The sequence below is a fragment of the Diabrotica undecimpunctata genome, chromosome 5 (genome assembly GCF_040954645.1).
Source record: "Diabrotica undecimpunctata isolate CICGRU chromosome 5, icDiaUnde3, whole genome shotgun sequence".
Classification (NCBI taxonomy): Eukaryota; Metazoa; Arthropoda; class Insecta; order Coleoptera; family Chrysomelidae; genus Diabrotica; species Diabrotica undecimpunctata.
The window spans coordinates 133,367,360-133,385,081 of NC_092807.1; the positions used below are offsets into that span (position 1 = coordinate 133,367,360).

The 17,722-nt window shown below is 31.7% G+C and overlaps 1 protein-coding gene across 3 annotated transcripts in view; it reads right to left on the bottom strand.

The window, feature by feature from the left end:
• LOC140441806 (lutropin-choriogonadotropic hormone receptor-like) overlaps window positions 1-17,722 on the bottom strand; it is a 477,770-nt gene that overhangs the window by 81,565 nt on the left and 378,483 nt on the right. For all 3 annotated transcript variants that reach the window (XM_072532733.1, XM_072532734.1, XM_072532732.1), the window contains exon 10: window positions 13,657-13,774. In XM_072532733.1, the coding sequence (XP_072388834.1) occupies window positions 13,657-13,774 (118 nt within the window). The remainder of the gene's footprint in view (window positions 1-13,656; window positions 13,775-17,722) is intronic.

Consider the following 17,722-nt stretch of genomic DNA (forward strand, 5'->3'; position numbering starts at 1 on the left):
TTCTACTTTTTTATTTTTTTTTTCGATTTCTTTGTTAAGATAATTTATTTGACTTTTTCCTTTGATCCTTGTATTTTTCTATTTCCTCTTTTTCTTGTGCTTAAACATTTTAATCTTATTTAATAAGATATTCATTTATACTCAGCTGTTTTATGTTCTCTAGAAAGTTTTTGAGAATAACCCTAGTAGTAGATAAAATAATAGATACTGTCTGGGTACTTTCCATTCTCCAAATTATGGCTGTTAAGTATCGCTACATCAATAAGTGTTGTTTGCCTAGTAAGTTTATTAACTAGTATGAAATCCGTCTTTTATGTACCACTGGTTGGTCTGTGAGCAGAATGTGGTCCCACTATAGCTTGTAGTTGTCATTTTCAAGCATTCTGTCAGGGATGTACTAATAATATGGAATATGATCGGTTTGAAAAAAATCCCAGTAGGTGGGCTAGTTCTTGGTGGATAATCTTTCCTACTGAAATATTGCGTTCTTTATAATCAGTACCGACAAACGCCTGGCTGCTCCTGGTCAGATGTTGGATGGTTTCTTGGGCTTGGCATCCATATCGGCATTTGTAATTTTTTAAATAAGGATCAACAATATATTTCAGGTAATTTTTAGTTACAATAATCTGATCCCGACTGGCAATTAGAAATCCTCAATCTCGGGAAACATCTTTCCTGATTATAGTTCTGATAGTTCGACAGTCCTGATAATTCGACAGTATATTGTCGACATATTCTTGGCTGATATTGAGATGTCGCCCATGCAGAGGTTTACTCATCCAGGTGCGCATATTTTCTAGCTTAGTCAGTTGGTTTATGCGCATTTCTTGTTCCCTTAGTTTAAGCGGCGCTGTATTATCTACTGCGCAAATTGCTCGATATAAAGTATATGTCTTAGCCTATACCTATCGCGGTAATTTTGTTCTCTCTACTGTTCTGTGGTGGATGGTATTTTGTACCTTTGTGTATTTCTGTACCTCTCTAGACTCTATTCGTTTTTGACCACTTTATAATACCAAATGGGTAACTAAGCGCAAAAAAGGCAAACATATTTAATGCCTTAAACATATGACGGATTTAGCTGTCTTCCTCTTCGCACAAACTCAGAAGTTACTTCGGTTTTCATTAGTTTATGGTTAATTTTTCATGTACTGTACTTCGATATATTTTGCTTCTATTATCACTTTCACCCATTGCCGTAACCAACGGCATAAGTCCAAAAGTGAAGTGGAGGGTAAGTAGAACCTAAATCCAAATTTTCATGTAATTCGGTGTTGACACGGAAAATTTACACGGTATCGCCGTATTTAACATTCATTTACTGGCCTATTCGGATATTATGTACTTATAAATGCACAATTATTCGACCTCTATAACGGCACAAGTCCAAAAGTGCAGTTAAGGGTAAGTTAAACCGAAATCCAAATTTTCAATTAATTCGGTGTTGACACGGAAAATTACACGGTATCGCCGTATTTAACATTCATTTACTGGTCTATTCGGATATTATGTACTTATAAATACATAACATACATATTATTCGACCTCTATAAGTTATAAGATTCTGCTATATATTTATTTTTGCTCCATTTACAAAATGATACGCTAAATCGTATTTGCGAAGTTAATAAAAATATATAATTTTAGAACTAAATTTAATCTTTTACTGGTTTGATGGAGTTTACGACCCATTAAGTTTACTTATTAAACGTCAAAGTGGAATGACATAATATGTTTTTGTATCATTTATATTAAATTTGTCTTTTTACTTTTAAGACCATAAACCGTAAGCTAATAAAACAAAAAGTGTTTAATAGTTATCCTGGGGCATTTAAGCATAAAAGGTTATGCGAAACAGTCATCCAGCGGAAAAGTCAAGTAAAAAGCAGACGCATAAAAGTTTAAGAACCGTATTTCTTATATTTTAGCTTATAAAAAGTGTTTATTTAACTTGACCTAAACCATTTAGAGCTACTCCTTTTTGATAAATTTTTAATTTTAAGTTGATCAGATATCTTCTTTTAATGTCAATACCATTAAAAAAAGGCTAATACGAGTATTACATAATATAAAAATGTGTGGCTATCTCGGGACTCCGGGCGAAGATTAAACATCGAAAGTGATCACTAAAACTAATATTACCAAAAAAGCTATTAAAAAAATCTATTGTGGTAGATTCTACTGTAATAGAATAGAGAGAAGTATATATAGGATATTGATTACTTACTTTAGAAAGTGGAAAGTTTTGAACTTGGATTTGAGGTTCGAATCTGTTTGTAAATTCCCCTTTGTCCGCTTCTTGTCGGTCGACGATAATAGGTTTAATAAAATTGAAGTTGTGGAGTAAAAGTGTTGATTTATTGACAGCTACTGGTAATTACACAATATGATGTTCGTTAGGTAACTACTTATGATTGACTGTAGTAGTTTGCGCTCACATGAGCTCAAATCCCCAATTTATAATCTCACAAATAATTCATACCTCAGAATAGAGGTTATTGATTCCGATCATACCATACCAACAAACTTTGCTTACTCTACAATTTAATCTACGCCTTAATTGCGACACTTAGGAAGTTCAATTAGAAAATATATTATTCGGCAATTTGTTTAGTTGTAGGTAAATGAACTAATTATTAAAATATTATACGATATGGTTTTACAATGTCACTTATACACGGTGAAACTATAATAGATTAAGAAGTTAAGAATAATGTGAGATTACAAATTAAGGCGTTAATTTGTGATTGAACAGAAAGAAAGGTTTTATTATTTCATTATGGTTAATGGACAAACAAAAAATATGAAAAAATGGTGGAGTGCTACCGTTTATCCCGGCGACTGCACTGTCAAATAAACGTCAAATCAAAAGGCGCATATTTTAAAGCTCTTACAAAAAAATATCAATTTTAAAGGTTTTTTTTATCCACTTTTACGGTATCACTTGTAGTGGTAAAGACACATTAACTAGTGGTCTGTATAAGAAGGTGTATATTTCGTGTGTAGGAAGTGAAATCTCTAAAAAATCGACATGGAAGAAATTCCACCGAAGCCTCCAGATAGAGGGAAATTTTATATAGAATTGGGAGAGGATAGAATGATGGAATTTGAATAATTAAAAAAAAAATAGCAATATTAGGGTAAATGATAAGGTTACAAACGAAAAAAGCCAAACTACTAGCACTAACGAGGTAGGTAACCAATTTGATTTTAATAACGATGCATTTTTGACACAATTTAATAAAATAGATAGATCAGGTAATCCAAATTTAAATAAAGTTATAAATTTAAGATTAAATACTTAATAGATATAAATTAGGAGATAATGCACCATATATAGTACATATAGAAAATAAAAACAGTAATATCGGCAAATTACCAGGATAGGCACGGCTCGATTAATTTTACGTTCAGTACCTGAAATTGAAAATAATATCAATCAAATTACGGTAGTTGGTAGGATTAAAATTAAGAAGTAGAACCCAATAATAATGCTAGTGCTAATAAATTAACTGAATATAAAAATTTAAAAAGCAAACAGTACGAGGCATATATTCCAACGTTTTTTACTCAAAGGAATGGAGTTATAAAATCTGTAGATAAGGATATAGAAGAGTATGATTTGTTATCATTAATTCAACCTAGATTTGGAATGAGGTTTAAAATCTTACATGTAAAATGAATAATGCGGAAAGTGGTACAAGAAAATGGATCTACTATCTACGTAAAAACTGGTACTGTAATAGTAACGGTTAAAGGTCAGTCTATACCTACAAATGTAGTAATAGAAAAAATGATACACGAGGTTGAAAATCACCCACTCAGAATGTAACAATGTTTAAAGTGCTTGAGATTTGGGCATATACGTGCTCAATGTAGGGGAAATGATAGGTGTGAAAGATGCGGTAAAGAACATAATAAATCAAATTGTTCCAATCCGAACAATTTATTTTGTGTATTGTGCAAGGAAAACATAGCCCTACTGACAAGGGATCAAATTGTAAGGAAAGAGAAAAACAGGAGTATACTAAAAAGATTATGAATACTGAAAATATAACATAGTACGATGCTAATAATAAATATAGAAAATATTGAGTAGATCCGAATAAAGTGAAAAAGATAGCAAAGATTTGATTTCACGTTCAAAGCGTCTATGTATCTGTTGATACGTATTTCGACTTAATAAGTCTCATCAGAACAGTTAATCATAGCCGTTCTTAACTTGAAAAATAATCTTCTCTGTCTTTTAGAAAGCAACAATAAAATGGCTTCGTTATGGACGCAATAGCGACATCTGATAGAATAATCGGTAAGATAGTTTCGAAACAAATTCAGATTTCTGCTTTAATCTGAACCTTCTATAAATGCAAGGTATAACAGACGTTGATAAAGATGTTAATAGAGACATGGGGAATCTAAAATTTGCATTCCACGATATGTCTATCAACTAAGCAGAAATCCATAACGAATTTGTTTCTTGTACTCATACAGAGTAGATCCGAATAAAATGAAAAAGACAGCAAATATTTGATTTCACGTTCAAAGCGTCTATCTATCTGTTGATACGTATTTCGACTTAATAAGTCTCTTCAGCACAGTTATTCATAGCCGTTCTTAACGTGAAAAATAATCTTCTCCGTCTTTTAGGAAGCAAAAATAAAATGGCTTCGTTATGGACGCAATAGCGACATCTGATAGAAAAATCGGTAAGATAGTTTCGAAACAAATTCAGATTTCTGCTTTAATCTGAACCTTCTATAAATGCAAGGTATAACAGACGTTGATAAAGATGTTAATAGAGACATGGGACATTAAGGCATGTTAATAGAGACATGGGACAGAGAAGATTATTTTTCACGTTAAGACCGGCTATAAATAACTGTTCTGATGAGACTTATTAAGTCGCATTACGTATAAACAGATACATAGACGCTTTGAACGTGAAATCAAATCTTTGCTGTCTTTTTCATTTTATTCGGTTCTACTCTGTATGAGTACAAGAAACAAATTCGTTATGGATTTCTGCTTAGTTGATAGACATGTGGAATGCAAATTTTAGATTCCCCATGTCTCTATTAACATCTTTATCAACGTCTGTTATACCTTGCATTTATAGAAAGTTCAGATTAAAGCAGAAATCTATCTTACCGATAGAAAATATTATTCAACAGTAAGTAAAGAACAAGAAAGTACTTCCAATAAATATACAATCTATAAACGAAAACGATCAAGTAGTATTGATTCTAGTAATGTAGACAGAGAAATAATGGAAGCGCACAGAAAAATCTTGCAAACACCAAAAGTACAAAGTCAGCCTTGCTATAATTTTAACAATAATTCTATTTATCATAATAAAACACAACAACTTTAAATAAGGTTAATCACAATTTAGATAAAAAACGTTGGAATTACTGAAAAACAATATTTCACAATTATTATTAAATCGTGATGGCTAACATATCATTTCTTCAATGGAATGCGCAGTCAATTAAAACAAATAAGGGTTATTTTGAAAAATTTTTTTAAGAAAATAAAATAGATATAGGACTAATATCAGAAACATGGTTAAAGAAAAGTAACTTTATGGGTTATATTATCTTTAGAATGAGAGGGATGATGGATATGGTAGTGTGGTCATAATATTGAAAAAAAAATAATTTTTGTAATGGTTCTACTTTTTATCCAATCAATGACGTAATGTGTAATAGCATATTAATTAAAATTAAAACCGGTTAAAAGATTAACATTTATTCTATTTATGTAAAACCAAATCTCACAATTACGGTAAATGAATGGAAAAAGTTTTTTAATAGTATGCCTTTTATAATTGGTGGTGATTTTAATAGCCACAATTATATTTGGGGTTGTAGTACTGTAGACACTATAGAAAAAAATCTGTTAGAAGCTATTGAGGACTGTAATCTCGTTCTTTTAAATAACGACAAAGAAACTTTGCTGCTTGCTGCGTAGACTTAGTAGTATTAATAAATCGGCAATAAACCTTACAATATGCTCAGCAAATATTAGTCATTGTTTCGATTGGGATGTTGTGGACAATACTTTGGGATCCAATCATTTTGCTATTGTTATAAAGTCAAATATTGATGTTAATAAAGCTGAATGTGTAAATACAAAGTTCCAATGGAATATAAATAAAGCGGACTGGTCTCTTTTCTCTTCTATCACTAATAATTTCATGGAACTCGATAATAATTTAAGTTACCAACAATTTTTAAATAAATTAAACGAATATTGTAAAATATGTATACCGGAGAAAAGAACAGGAACTAGTTCACGATTTAGGAAAACTTGGTGGAATGACAATTGTAAAAAGGTTATTCAAGAACAACAACTAGCTTTACGCAAGTTTAAGTTACAGGTCAATATACAAAATTATATAAATTTTAATAAATGTGTAGCAGAAACCAAAAAAGTTATTAAAGAGTAGGCGTAATGCATAAAAAACTTTTTGTGAAACTTTAAACAAAAATACACCAATAAAAAATATGTGGAATCAAGTCAAACGTTTACAAAACATCTTTAAACCACAAATAAATCCAGTGACCGAAGGAAAATGGGTTAAGGACTTTTTAAGAAAATTATGTCCAGATACTATATTTTCAAAAATTAATGTAATAGAAAAGAAAAACTCTAATCATCCACTTTCAGTGCCATTTAGTTTATACGAATTAGAAATAAGTCTTAAGAACAAAAAAAAAAACACTTATCCGGGAATAGATAATATACATTATATATTATTATGTTGGCAAATCTACATCAAAAAGGAAAAGAAACATTATTAAAAATTTTTAATCAAATATGGCAATCAGAAGATAGTCCAAATAGATGGAGAGAGTACCGGGTGATTCCCATACTTAAGCAAATCGAAATTCTGATTCGGCAGAGTCTTATAGAGGTATTTCATTAAACTTCTGCATAATAAAAACACTGGAAAGAATGATACAACTTAGGCTCAAAAGATGGTTAGAAAAAAATTAAATATCACAAACAAAATTTGGATTTCAAAAAAATCATTCTACGGTGGAAGCAGTGAACCATTTGGTAACAGATATAAATTTAGCGTTTACGTCAAATTCTTCAGTAACAGCTCGTTAAGATGTTGAATCAGCATACGACAACGTTAATTTAAGAATACTATATAACAAAATGACACAAATAGGTCATCCGAAATATTTCTGTCAAAAAATAATAAAACTATATGACTATTCGTGCGTGACTGACGCGACACCTACCGCCTTCATCTGACAGTTTTGGACCTACCAATTTTCAGGTTAAACATATGACATTAATGACATATGTTTGACATTGTTAAATACAGGCGAAATTAACAATTATTAATAATTAACTTTTTAATTATATTTTTTCAGTTTATGTACAAAATAAATGTAGTATTAAAAACTGGGTTTCTCAAAATTCATCATAATATATCTTTTTAAGCACAAACGGAAAAGAAAAGTTAAAAATCTAGTACTGACAAATCAAGTTTTTCACGTGAAAGAGCATATAAATAAAAACAGTAATAGTAAAAGTTATGATATAAAAGCTAAAGTCATCAGGCACTCTGCAGTTAACTTGAAGCCTTATAAAATATCATTTAAGGTAAATTATTTAAATATTTCAATTGTATAAAAATCAGGTTACGTGATATTTCCTTTTTCATATTAATAGCACGGATCCATCTTTTTCTTTTCTCCAATTTATATGTAATCTTTGGGAACCTATAAAAACTACACTTACTATTTTTGCTATTATTAGCACAACTAAATACGCAACATGTATTTGCACACATTTTTGATAAAATTTATGCGTAAAAAGATAGTGTCCAATTTTGTCATATTTCGCCGCTACCCATGCTGGCATCGTTTCAAGGTACCCCTACCATGGTCACGCACGGAGCGAATATTATAGAAAAATTTATATATCGGTAAATGGTGACACAATTGGTCCAAGAGTAGCGATGGATGGTTTACCTCAAGCAGGAATATTAAGCCTGTTGTTATATTTAATTTATACTGCTGATCTAGTTAAAAATTTAAACTCCACAAAAATTTTACAATTTGCAGATAATATAGTCATTTATCAAGAACACATTAAAATAGAAAATGCAGTCAAATCTATTGAAAAAGTAGTCAAACATATTAAAACATGGATGTGAATCACATGGACTGGAGTGGACGTGGAGTGAATTACATGGACTAAATATCTCTGATTACAAAACTACTTCTTCTTTTTTATTGTAGAAAGTCTCAGGCATATTATTTATATAGATATATATTATATATAATCACTAATATTACAGTGATTACCCGGTTTATAAATATTTGTAAGGCACCATCACGATGTTGATAGAATATTTCTATTTCTAAAATCCACAAGGAAAATAATTCCTGCAGCTGGCTGTATACCACGTATAACAAAAAGAGGTTTAGTCTTTGTATGTGGGTATATTTTATTTTATAAAAACCCTTAAAAGGGCAACATTAAAAGCACGAACGTTTTCGGAACAACTGTTTCATCATCAGGTTAAAATACCTAAAATAAGTATAAACCATTTAATTACAGCAAACGTGGTTTAAAATTTTTTGTAGCTAATAGCTACAAATATATACTATTTATTTTTTCCTTGTCCTAGATGTAAGCAACATAAAAGGACATTTCCATATATTTAAGCTAATTCGTCACAAATTACACTTTTTAGACCACACTCCATACGATAAAGAGTAACATAAGCTGCCTAATGCATACGTCATTCTCTTAAACATGACCTTCAACAACACCAGTAATTTACATCTTTTATATCCAATATTAAATAATTATAAAAAAAATTTTAAATCCCAACACCTGGATTGCTGTTATCATTCTAACATCATCAAAGTTTTTTAATCTTTTGGCTGTAGTAATACTATGTTTAACTAATATTGTTTCATGGTACATTGACATTTTATTTTTGACACCGTTCATGGGTATCTTCTTATCAATCAGTTACCAGCTGAAGTCCGTTTGAAGAGGTTTACTCTCCGGACACTGGAACTCACTTAAGCATGGGTATATGTTACCTGAAGTAAAATTTAATTAAAATATTAAACATCATATAATATTATTAACATCATGTACAATCTTTGGTAACACATTACATTTTAAAGGGTTTTTACCCAAATATTTTGGTGGCTCAGGCATGGTAACCTGTAAGTATAACCATTTTGCTTTTTTTAACCTTAGTCAAAATTTTAAACCACGTTTGCTGTAATTAAATGGTTTATACTTATTTTAGGTATTTTAACCTGATGATGGAACAGTTGTTCCGAAAACGTTCGTGCTTTTAATGTTGCCCTTTTAAGGGTTTTTATAAAATAAAATATACCCACATACAAAGACTAACCTCTTTTTTTTTTATTTCTATTTCTCTTTCATCGTATGTTCCATCTATCATTGGTGAATAAACCTGAATTAGATTGAGTTTGAGGTAAGATGTATTTATTTTTAGGAGCATCACTCTTTCGGAAATCGGAACAAAACCTTGCAAGTTCACGCCTTAGTAAATCTTTTTCCCATCCTTTAATAACGTTCATAATGATGTAATGCAACCACTGAACATTTGATTCTCGACCGAGTTGCCTCATAATAATATTAAAGTTACATGTTTTTCTACAAAGAAATTACTATAATTAATAAGCACTTCTTAAGAACAATGTTTCTGCCTGTGGTTTTTAATTTGTGAAATTTCTTACTTGTTTTATACATATCGTAAATTGCTACTCACATTCACCACTTCTGTATTAGTTTTCAAACACAATACACAACAATCATCAGTTTATTAGAACGACATACTGTAATCATTTTTAATTTTGACTCTCTTAAATGTCAATGAAGTTTGACTTATACTCGTATTAATGGCGTACGATTTTCTAATCTATTTAATTAAAATGATTATTGTTTTTAGTACTAAACTTAAAATATGGTTTTATAAAATCTATATTATTATTAATAAAAAATGTTTTTTGTTATTTAATCGATATAATTTATAGACATATAATACAAAAGACTGAGCGCTACAACAGAGGCCCGTTCCCCCAGTGCGACATAGAAAACTGACGCAAAGCAATCCTTGCGCCACTTTCTAGTAACTGATGTTTATCGACCACGTGACCAGCTTATTACCAAACAATCTTCAGTGGGAAGGTCACGCGGTCGATAAACCCGGTCAATCAGAAACAGATGCAGGGACTGCTTTGCGTCAGTTTTCTCTATCGCACTGGTGAAACGGGCGTGTATTGCAGAGTTCAGTCTATTGTATTATGTGTATGATAAAAATCTAAAAATTCGTAATGTAATCACGATTACATTGTTATTGTTATAATACCATGTTGTCGCCTACGAAAGACCGAGCAGCTTTATATGGGTGTCGTATATTTAGCTGTGTTAGGAAAATTTTAACTCTAAGGTTAATGTTATGGAAATTTTTAATACACATAACGTCAGTTTGTAAAAATCGTAATGTAACATGATGTTTTCTTGTATGAAAAATCGTATATGACTTCTTCTTAGAGTGCCGTCTCCCTACGGAGGTTGGCAATCATAATGGCTATTTTTATTTTTGAACTTGCTGCTCTAAACAACTCAATCAATCTGCAGTGATACCAATAACGTAGATTCTTCAACCATGAGTTCTGCCTTCGGCCAACAGATCTTCTTCCTTGAATCTTTCCCTGTATTATTATGAGTCTCAAATTTCATATTTTGCTCCCCTTATCACGAAGCCTAGGTATTCCAGTTTTCTGGTTTGTATAGTGGTGACTAGTTCTGTCTTTTACCAACCCTCTCCAGTACTTCTTTATTTGTAATTCTATCAGTCCATGATATTTTTAATACTCTGCGGTATAACCAGAGCTCAAAAGCCTCGATTCTTTTTAAATTGCATTTTTTTAATGTCCAAGTCTCAGTTCCATATAATAATATTAAAAATATATAACAGCGAATGGTACGTAGTCTAATCTCCAAATTTAGAATTTTGCACTTTAGGAGTGGCTTCATTCGTATAAATGCTGATCTGGCAATCTCTATTCGCCTGTTTATTTCTGCAGTATTATCATTGGTTTCATTAATCAAAGTTCCCATGTACTGATATTTTTCTACTTGTTCTATCACGTTACCATTGGTTGTCAATAGGTGATGTATATTTTGTGGTTTTTTTGTAATTAGTATGTACTTCATTTTTTTACCGTTAATAGTAATTCTCATTTCAGCACTATTCATACTTAAGCTTTCGATAAGATGTTGTAGATCTTCTATACTCGTTGCTTTGATCACAGTGTCGTCTGCATATCGTAAGTTGTTAATTAATTTTTCATTAACGGTAACTCTCGCTTTTATATCATTAAGCGTGTTTTGGAAAATTTCTTCAGAATATAAGTTAAACAAAAGTGGCGATAAAACACATCCCTGTCTAACCCCTCCACCGATCTTCATTTCTTCTAAGTGTTGCCCATCAACTTGAACTATGGCACTTTGGTTCCAATATAATGTTTATGACTTTACTGTCAATGCGCTTGTTCATAAGTATTGATATTAGTTTTTCATGTCTTACTTTATCGAAAGCTTTTTCGTAGTCAACAAAGCACAAGTGTAGATCAACGTTTACATCCCGACGTCGCTGAATCAATATGTTGATGGCAAATAGTCCTTCTCGAGTACCCATTCCATTTCGGAACCCGAACTGCGTCTCGTTAATATCCTCCCCTAGCCTTTCGTATATTCTCTTATGTATTACCTATAGCAGTACTTTTAAATTATAAGTCATGAGACTCAGTTCGATAATTAGAGCATTCTTTTGCTGGTTTTTTAGGGATGGTTTTAAATGCTTACTTCAGCCACTCTTGTGGTATTATTCCCATATCGTACAACGTGTTGAATAAATCTGCCAATACTTCCAAGTTATCCTCTTTCACTAGTTTTAACAGTTCTACTGGTATTTCATCTAATCCAGCTGCCTAATTGTTTTTAGAGTTTTTGATAGCATATTTGATTTCATCTATTGTAATCTTCTGTCTCTCTAAAGGATTTAATTCTTATATTTTCTGCATTTCACCTCTATCATCTTTGAAAAGTTCTCTAACGTACTACTCCCATCATTCCAGTCACTTCTCTTATTTTTTTGTGTATATTTCTCATATAATATTTTGTTTCTAGTTCTTTTATCTGAATCGTCGCTGAATCAATATGTTGATGGCAAATAGTCCTTCTCGAGTACCCATTCCATTTCGGAACCCGAACTGCGTCTCGTTAATATCCTCCCCTAGCCTTTCGTATATTCTCTTATGTATTACCTATAGCAGTACTTTTAAATTATAAGTCATGAGACTCAGTTCGATAATTAGAGCATTCTTTTGCTGGTTTTTTAGGGATGGTTTTAAATGCTTACTTCAGCCACTCTTGTGGTATTATTCCCATATCGTACAACGTGTTGAATAAATCTGCCAATACTTCCAAGTTATCCTCTTTCACTAGTTTTAACAGTTCTACTGGTATTTCATCTAATCCAGCTGCCTAATTGTTTTTAGAGTTTTTGATAGCATATTTGATTTCATCTATTGTAATCTTCTGTCTCTCTAAAGGATTTAATTCTTATATTTTCTGCATTTCACCTCTATCATCTTTGAAAAGTTCTCTAACGTACTACTCCCATCATTCCAGTCACTTCTCTTATTTTTTTGTGTATATTTCTCATATAATATTTTGTTTCTAGTTCTTTTATCCCTTTACATTGTTTTATCAAATAGATTTCCTTAGCTGTTTTGAATTTTTTCTTCTTTATTTGTTGTATTTCTTAATACTTCTGTATATCTTTTTCTTTATATTTCCTTCTATCTTTAATCTGTAATAGTATTTCTTCTATTATTCACTGTTTTTTAGACTCTGATCCAAGTCGTATCAAACTTTCTTGAGCTGGTTTCAGTAATGTGTTTTCTATATTATACCACTATTTATTTACATCCATAATTTGTTTCTTGTCAGTGAGTGTTTTTTGCATATTAACATTCACATTATTTTTTAATTCGTTTTTATTTCTTCGTTTTTGGCATTCTTATATTAATTTTTGGTTATTGTTTTCTGTGTGCAATTCTTTTTAATTTTATTTTTCGGATTACAGATTAGAGATTCTCAGATTACAATCACGGATTGTAATCTGAGTTAACATCTGCTCCAGTATAAGTTTTAACTGAGGTTATAAAGTTTTTATATCTGCTATTTACGAGTATAAAGCCTATATGACATATTCTCATTAAACAATCTAAGTTAAGCTTATGGTATGTGTACTGGCCTTCTTTGAAAGCTGTTCCTATTTTTGAATACAAATTTTACATTGTTTTTTTTGCATTCTACTTTGAAATCATCTGAAATTATTACACGTCTAATATTGGTGAAATTTAGTAATTAATTAGTAAAAGGTATTACAAATTTATTATAATATAATCTTTTAATTCCAGTAGCTTGGATTTGGTATTTTATTATATTAAAGCGATCAAACCAAACGTTCATTTTATTATATTTGTAGATAAGAAAAATCTATTTTACTCCATGTTGGTTTTAGATAAAAGGCAAACAAAAATAAATAACTACATATATATAACTCACCTGAAAGTTAAAAATAGATGGGAATACTTTTAATGACTTTGTATTCTGAACTTTCAAAATATCTAATTCCCGTAAACCTTCGGTTGGAAGAGACGTAATTGCAGTTCTCGATAAATCTCTGTAAAATATAGAAAAACCTATTAAAGTACAAAATGTAAACTTAAATATCAACATAAACATATTACAGTTTTAGTATTGGGAAATAAGGAAAGATGGCACTGTTCGGGACGATTTGAATCCAGGTATCTGAAAATGTTTTAGTTATTATAGGCCTATATAAAGAAAATCTATATACGTTCTGCATAACTTTCGGCGTATTTTTTAAACATTAACAATTTAGGTCGAGCATCCACGGCACAACTGTTTTAAAATTACAGTTTGTGACCGTGTAACGGGATTTAATTAAGCATCAAATCTAAATAACCTAATTCAGTTTAAAATTTAAAATTCTTATAATAACAACTACACCATTATTGCTAAACGTGATTGTTTCTTTATGACATTGAAAATATCGGTGTAATAAAAACGCACGCTGACCTGGTGCAATTTGCAATGTAATCAAAAGCTTATTAAATAATGTGTACAAATCAAACAAGTAAAAACAATATTATATCAACAAACGCACGTGAGTTAAATAGCTGGAAATCACAGGATTAAGATTATTATTAAGAATGAAGAATCAAGAGAAGTTAGTGTTGTCATCCGTCAACTGAGTACTCTATTATTGTGTTTAGAGAACTAATAAAGGGAATTATGAGTATCTAGTGTGTTGAAAAAATTAACGACCTGCAAGGGGTAAACTACCCTGGAATTCCACTATATGGAACTCTTGATATAATCAATCCCATAAACGGTACAAGAATACATACAACATTATTATATGGCGATCCTAGACCAGACGGAAATGGAGCAGATACAGAATGGGAGGAAAGACGTCAAAGGACGAGGTACAGGAGAATGGAGTTGTAAACAGTAATTTCATCGTAAAGAACAAAGATGTCAAACCAGATATGGAGCTGAAAGTACTTTTATACATAATCACGGCAGTTCTAATATTGAAGTTGGTATGGTCAGTATGGAAGGCGCACAGGAGAAATTTAAAAAGGTACATTCATCGATGCATAGTAGCAAGATCAATGACAAATCTAGACGTTTAAAGTGGTAAGCCTGTATTATCTGTTTTACGATACTTCCTTGCACGATTTATTGTTTTTATTATTATTTTTTATATATGAATAATATAATACATATTTTTTTTAAATACGATTAGGTCACTAATTTCTAATAAGACTATACGACCTCTTGTTTTATATATTTACCTCATGTTATTGACATGGATTTAATCTATTTATGTAATTATTAGTATTAATCTATTTTATTATTATCAATATCTTTGACTATTAGTCTATTATTGACAATAGTACAATTAAGTACAATAGGTTTTACCATATTTATATAATTTTATATATGTTTTTGACAATTTTCACATACTGCGTAAGACTATCGAATTTGTGTGTTCATTAGGAAGTACAAGAATAAAGCAAATGGAAACTCTCATGAATAAATGAGTAGCAACAAGATTTGTTGGGAAGATTTCGTCAAAATAATTGATGAAATTATACAAAAAGTATTGAAGCAAAGCAAAAGGGTCGTGAAGAAAGACGTACCTAAAGCTAAAGAAGCTAAAGAAGAGGTGACGGCACATTTAGTCGAATTATACAATGAATTCATAAATTTAATAAAATTTAGAGACATTAACGGACAAACAAAGGGAGACGTACAACAAATATTTTGGCAGAATCAGGGATACGGCAAAAACATTAACAAAAACAAGATTAACCAATAAGGCCAGAAATCTTATAACTACAGAGGATACAATCCCAAGAATAGCAGCGGCACTAAAAAGAGAATTGACAGGCGACAATCCGAAGACGGTAATGGCTAAATCGGCACAGAAAAGACAAGGACATAAAGATGCGGCTGTCTATGCATCTGAAGTTAAAGAATTAGCAGAACAGCTAAAAGTTGCATACATAGCGAAAAAATATACAACGGAAACTGTAGTTGCAACAATGAAACGCAACGTCAACACAGAAAAAGTTAAATTAATATTGGAAGCGGGTAACTTCACAACCACGCACGAAGTAATGTTCAAATTTTATCGATCGACGCGACAAGAGATAGCACACAAGGAAGAGTGTTAAATTATAAAACAAATTACGAAGCTGAGAGAGCACAGCACCAGTATAGGAGAAGATATTATAACAAATATGACAATAGGAGAAGACCTACCTTTGAACAACAGAACCAAGCAAATGGAAACCAATGGAAACAATACACACAGAAGGTATAGACAATACAGCAACCAGGCATAAAAAGGAAACCAGAGAGGAGGACATAATAGGAAATTAAGGCTACTAGAGTTAGAAGATAGCCAAGGGAAATCGGAAAACCCGCAGTTGTCATCTTGAATGATCAAGATAACAGAAATACACAGTTAGATGTAAAATATTACATTTATATATATATATATATATATATATATATATATATATATATATATATATATATATATATATATATATATACATTTATATACCCATTCTTCTTCTTCTGGTTCCTATCCGTTTCGGATGTTGGAAATCATATTGGCAATCATGACCTTGCTCGCTGCGGCTCGAAACAGCTCCGTTGAGGTTTTCTTAAACCATGTTCTTAAATTCCGCAGCCATGATATTCTCCTTCTACCGGGTCCTCGCTTACCTTTAACTTTACCTTGCAATATAGACTGCAGCAGGGAGTAACGGTGCTGATTTCTCATAACGTGTTCCAGATATTGCAATTTTATGCGTTTGATCGTAAACACAATCTCTGGTTCCTTCTTCATTTTTTCTAGAACTTCCTTCTTCGTGATCCTTGCTGTCCATGATATTCTCAGCATTCTTCTATAAAGCCCCATCTCAAATGCTTCAAGTTTTTTAATAGTGGTGTCTATAAGCGTCCATGCCTCCGCCCCGTACAACAACACAGAGAAAACATAGCATCTCAAATGTCTCATTTTTGTATCCAGGGATATGTTGTGACTTTTGAAGATGGCGCTCATTTTGTTAAAGACCGTTCTGGTCCTTTCCTCTCTGACCTTTCCTATGCGGCACTTTATTTCCTGTACATTGCTCCACTGTTCGTTTATAATAGTTCCCAGGTAGCAATACTGTTTTACTCGCTCTATCTGCGTCCCATTAATGTATAGATGAGCCCCATTTATATTCTCCTTGCTGACAATCATTTGTTTGGTTTTGTGGGTATTAATGTTTAGTCCGTACTGTTGACTGTACTCGTTTATTCTGTCCATTAGCCTCTGAAGTCCCTCTAAACTATCTGCTATCACCATGGTGTCGTCGGCATATCTAACATTGTTTACTCTTTCACCATTTAGAAGGATGCCTTCGTCTATTCCGTAAAGAGCCTCGTTAAAAATTTTTTCTGAGTACATATTAAATATCAACGGCGATAGAATACATCCCTGTCCAACTCCGCGTAGTATTTTTATGTGATCTGTTTCTTCTCCGTTAATTTTCATATATGCGGTCTGATTCCAGTATAGTTCTGAAATTATTCTGAGGTCTTTGTCATCCAGGTCTGCTTCTTTTAAAATGTTTATCATCTTTTGATGTTGAACTCTGTCAAATGCCTTTTCATAGTCGATCAAGCACGCGTATACGTCGCAGTTAACGTCCCTGCATCTTTGAATCAGTACCTGTACTCCGAAAAGTGCCTCTCTGGTACCCACTGCGTTAATGAAGCCGAACTGTCTGTCTGATATTTGTTCCTCGCACTTCTTATAAATTCTTCCATGGATGACTCTAAGAAACAGTTTCAACATGTGGCTCATTAGGCTGATTGTTCGATATTCTTCGCACTTTTTAGCCCCCTGTTTTTTAGGTATCGCTATGAATTCTGATTCTAGCCATTTATCAGGGATGATTCCTGTATTGTATATTTTATTGAAGACAGCCGTGATCCAATTTATTCCTTCATCCTCCAAGAGTTTTAAAAATTCAGCTTC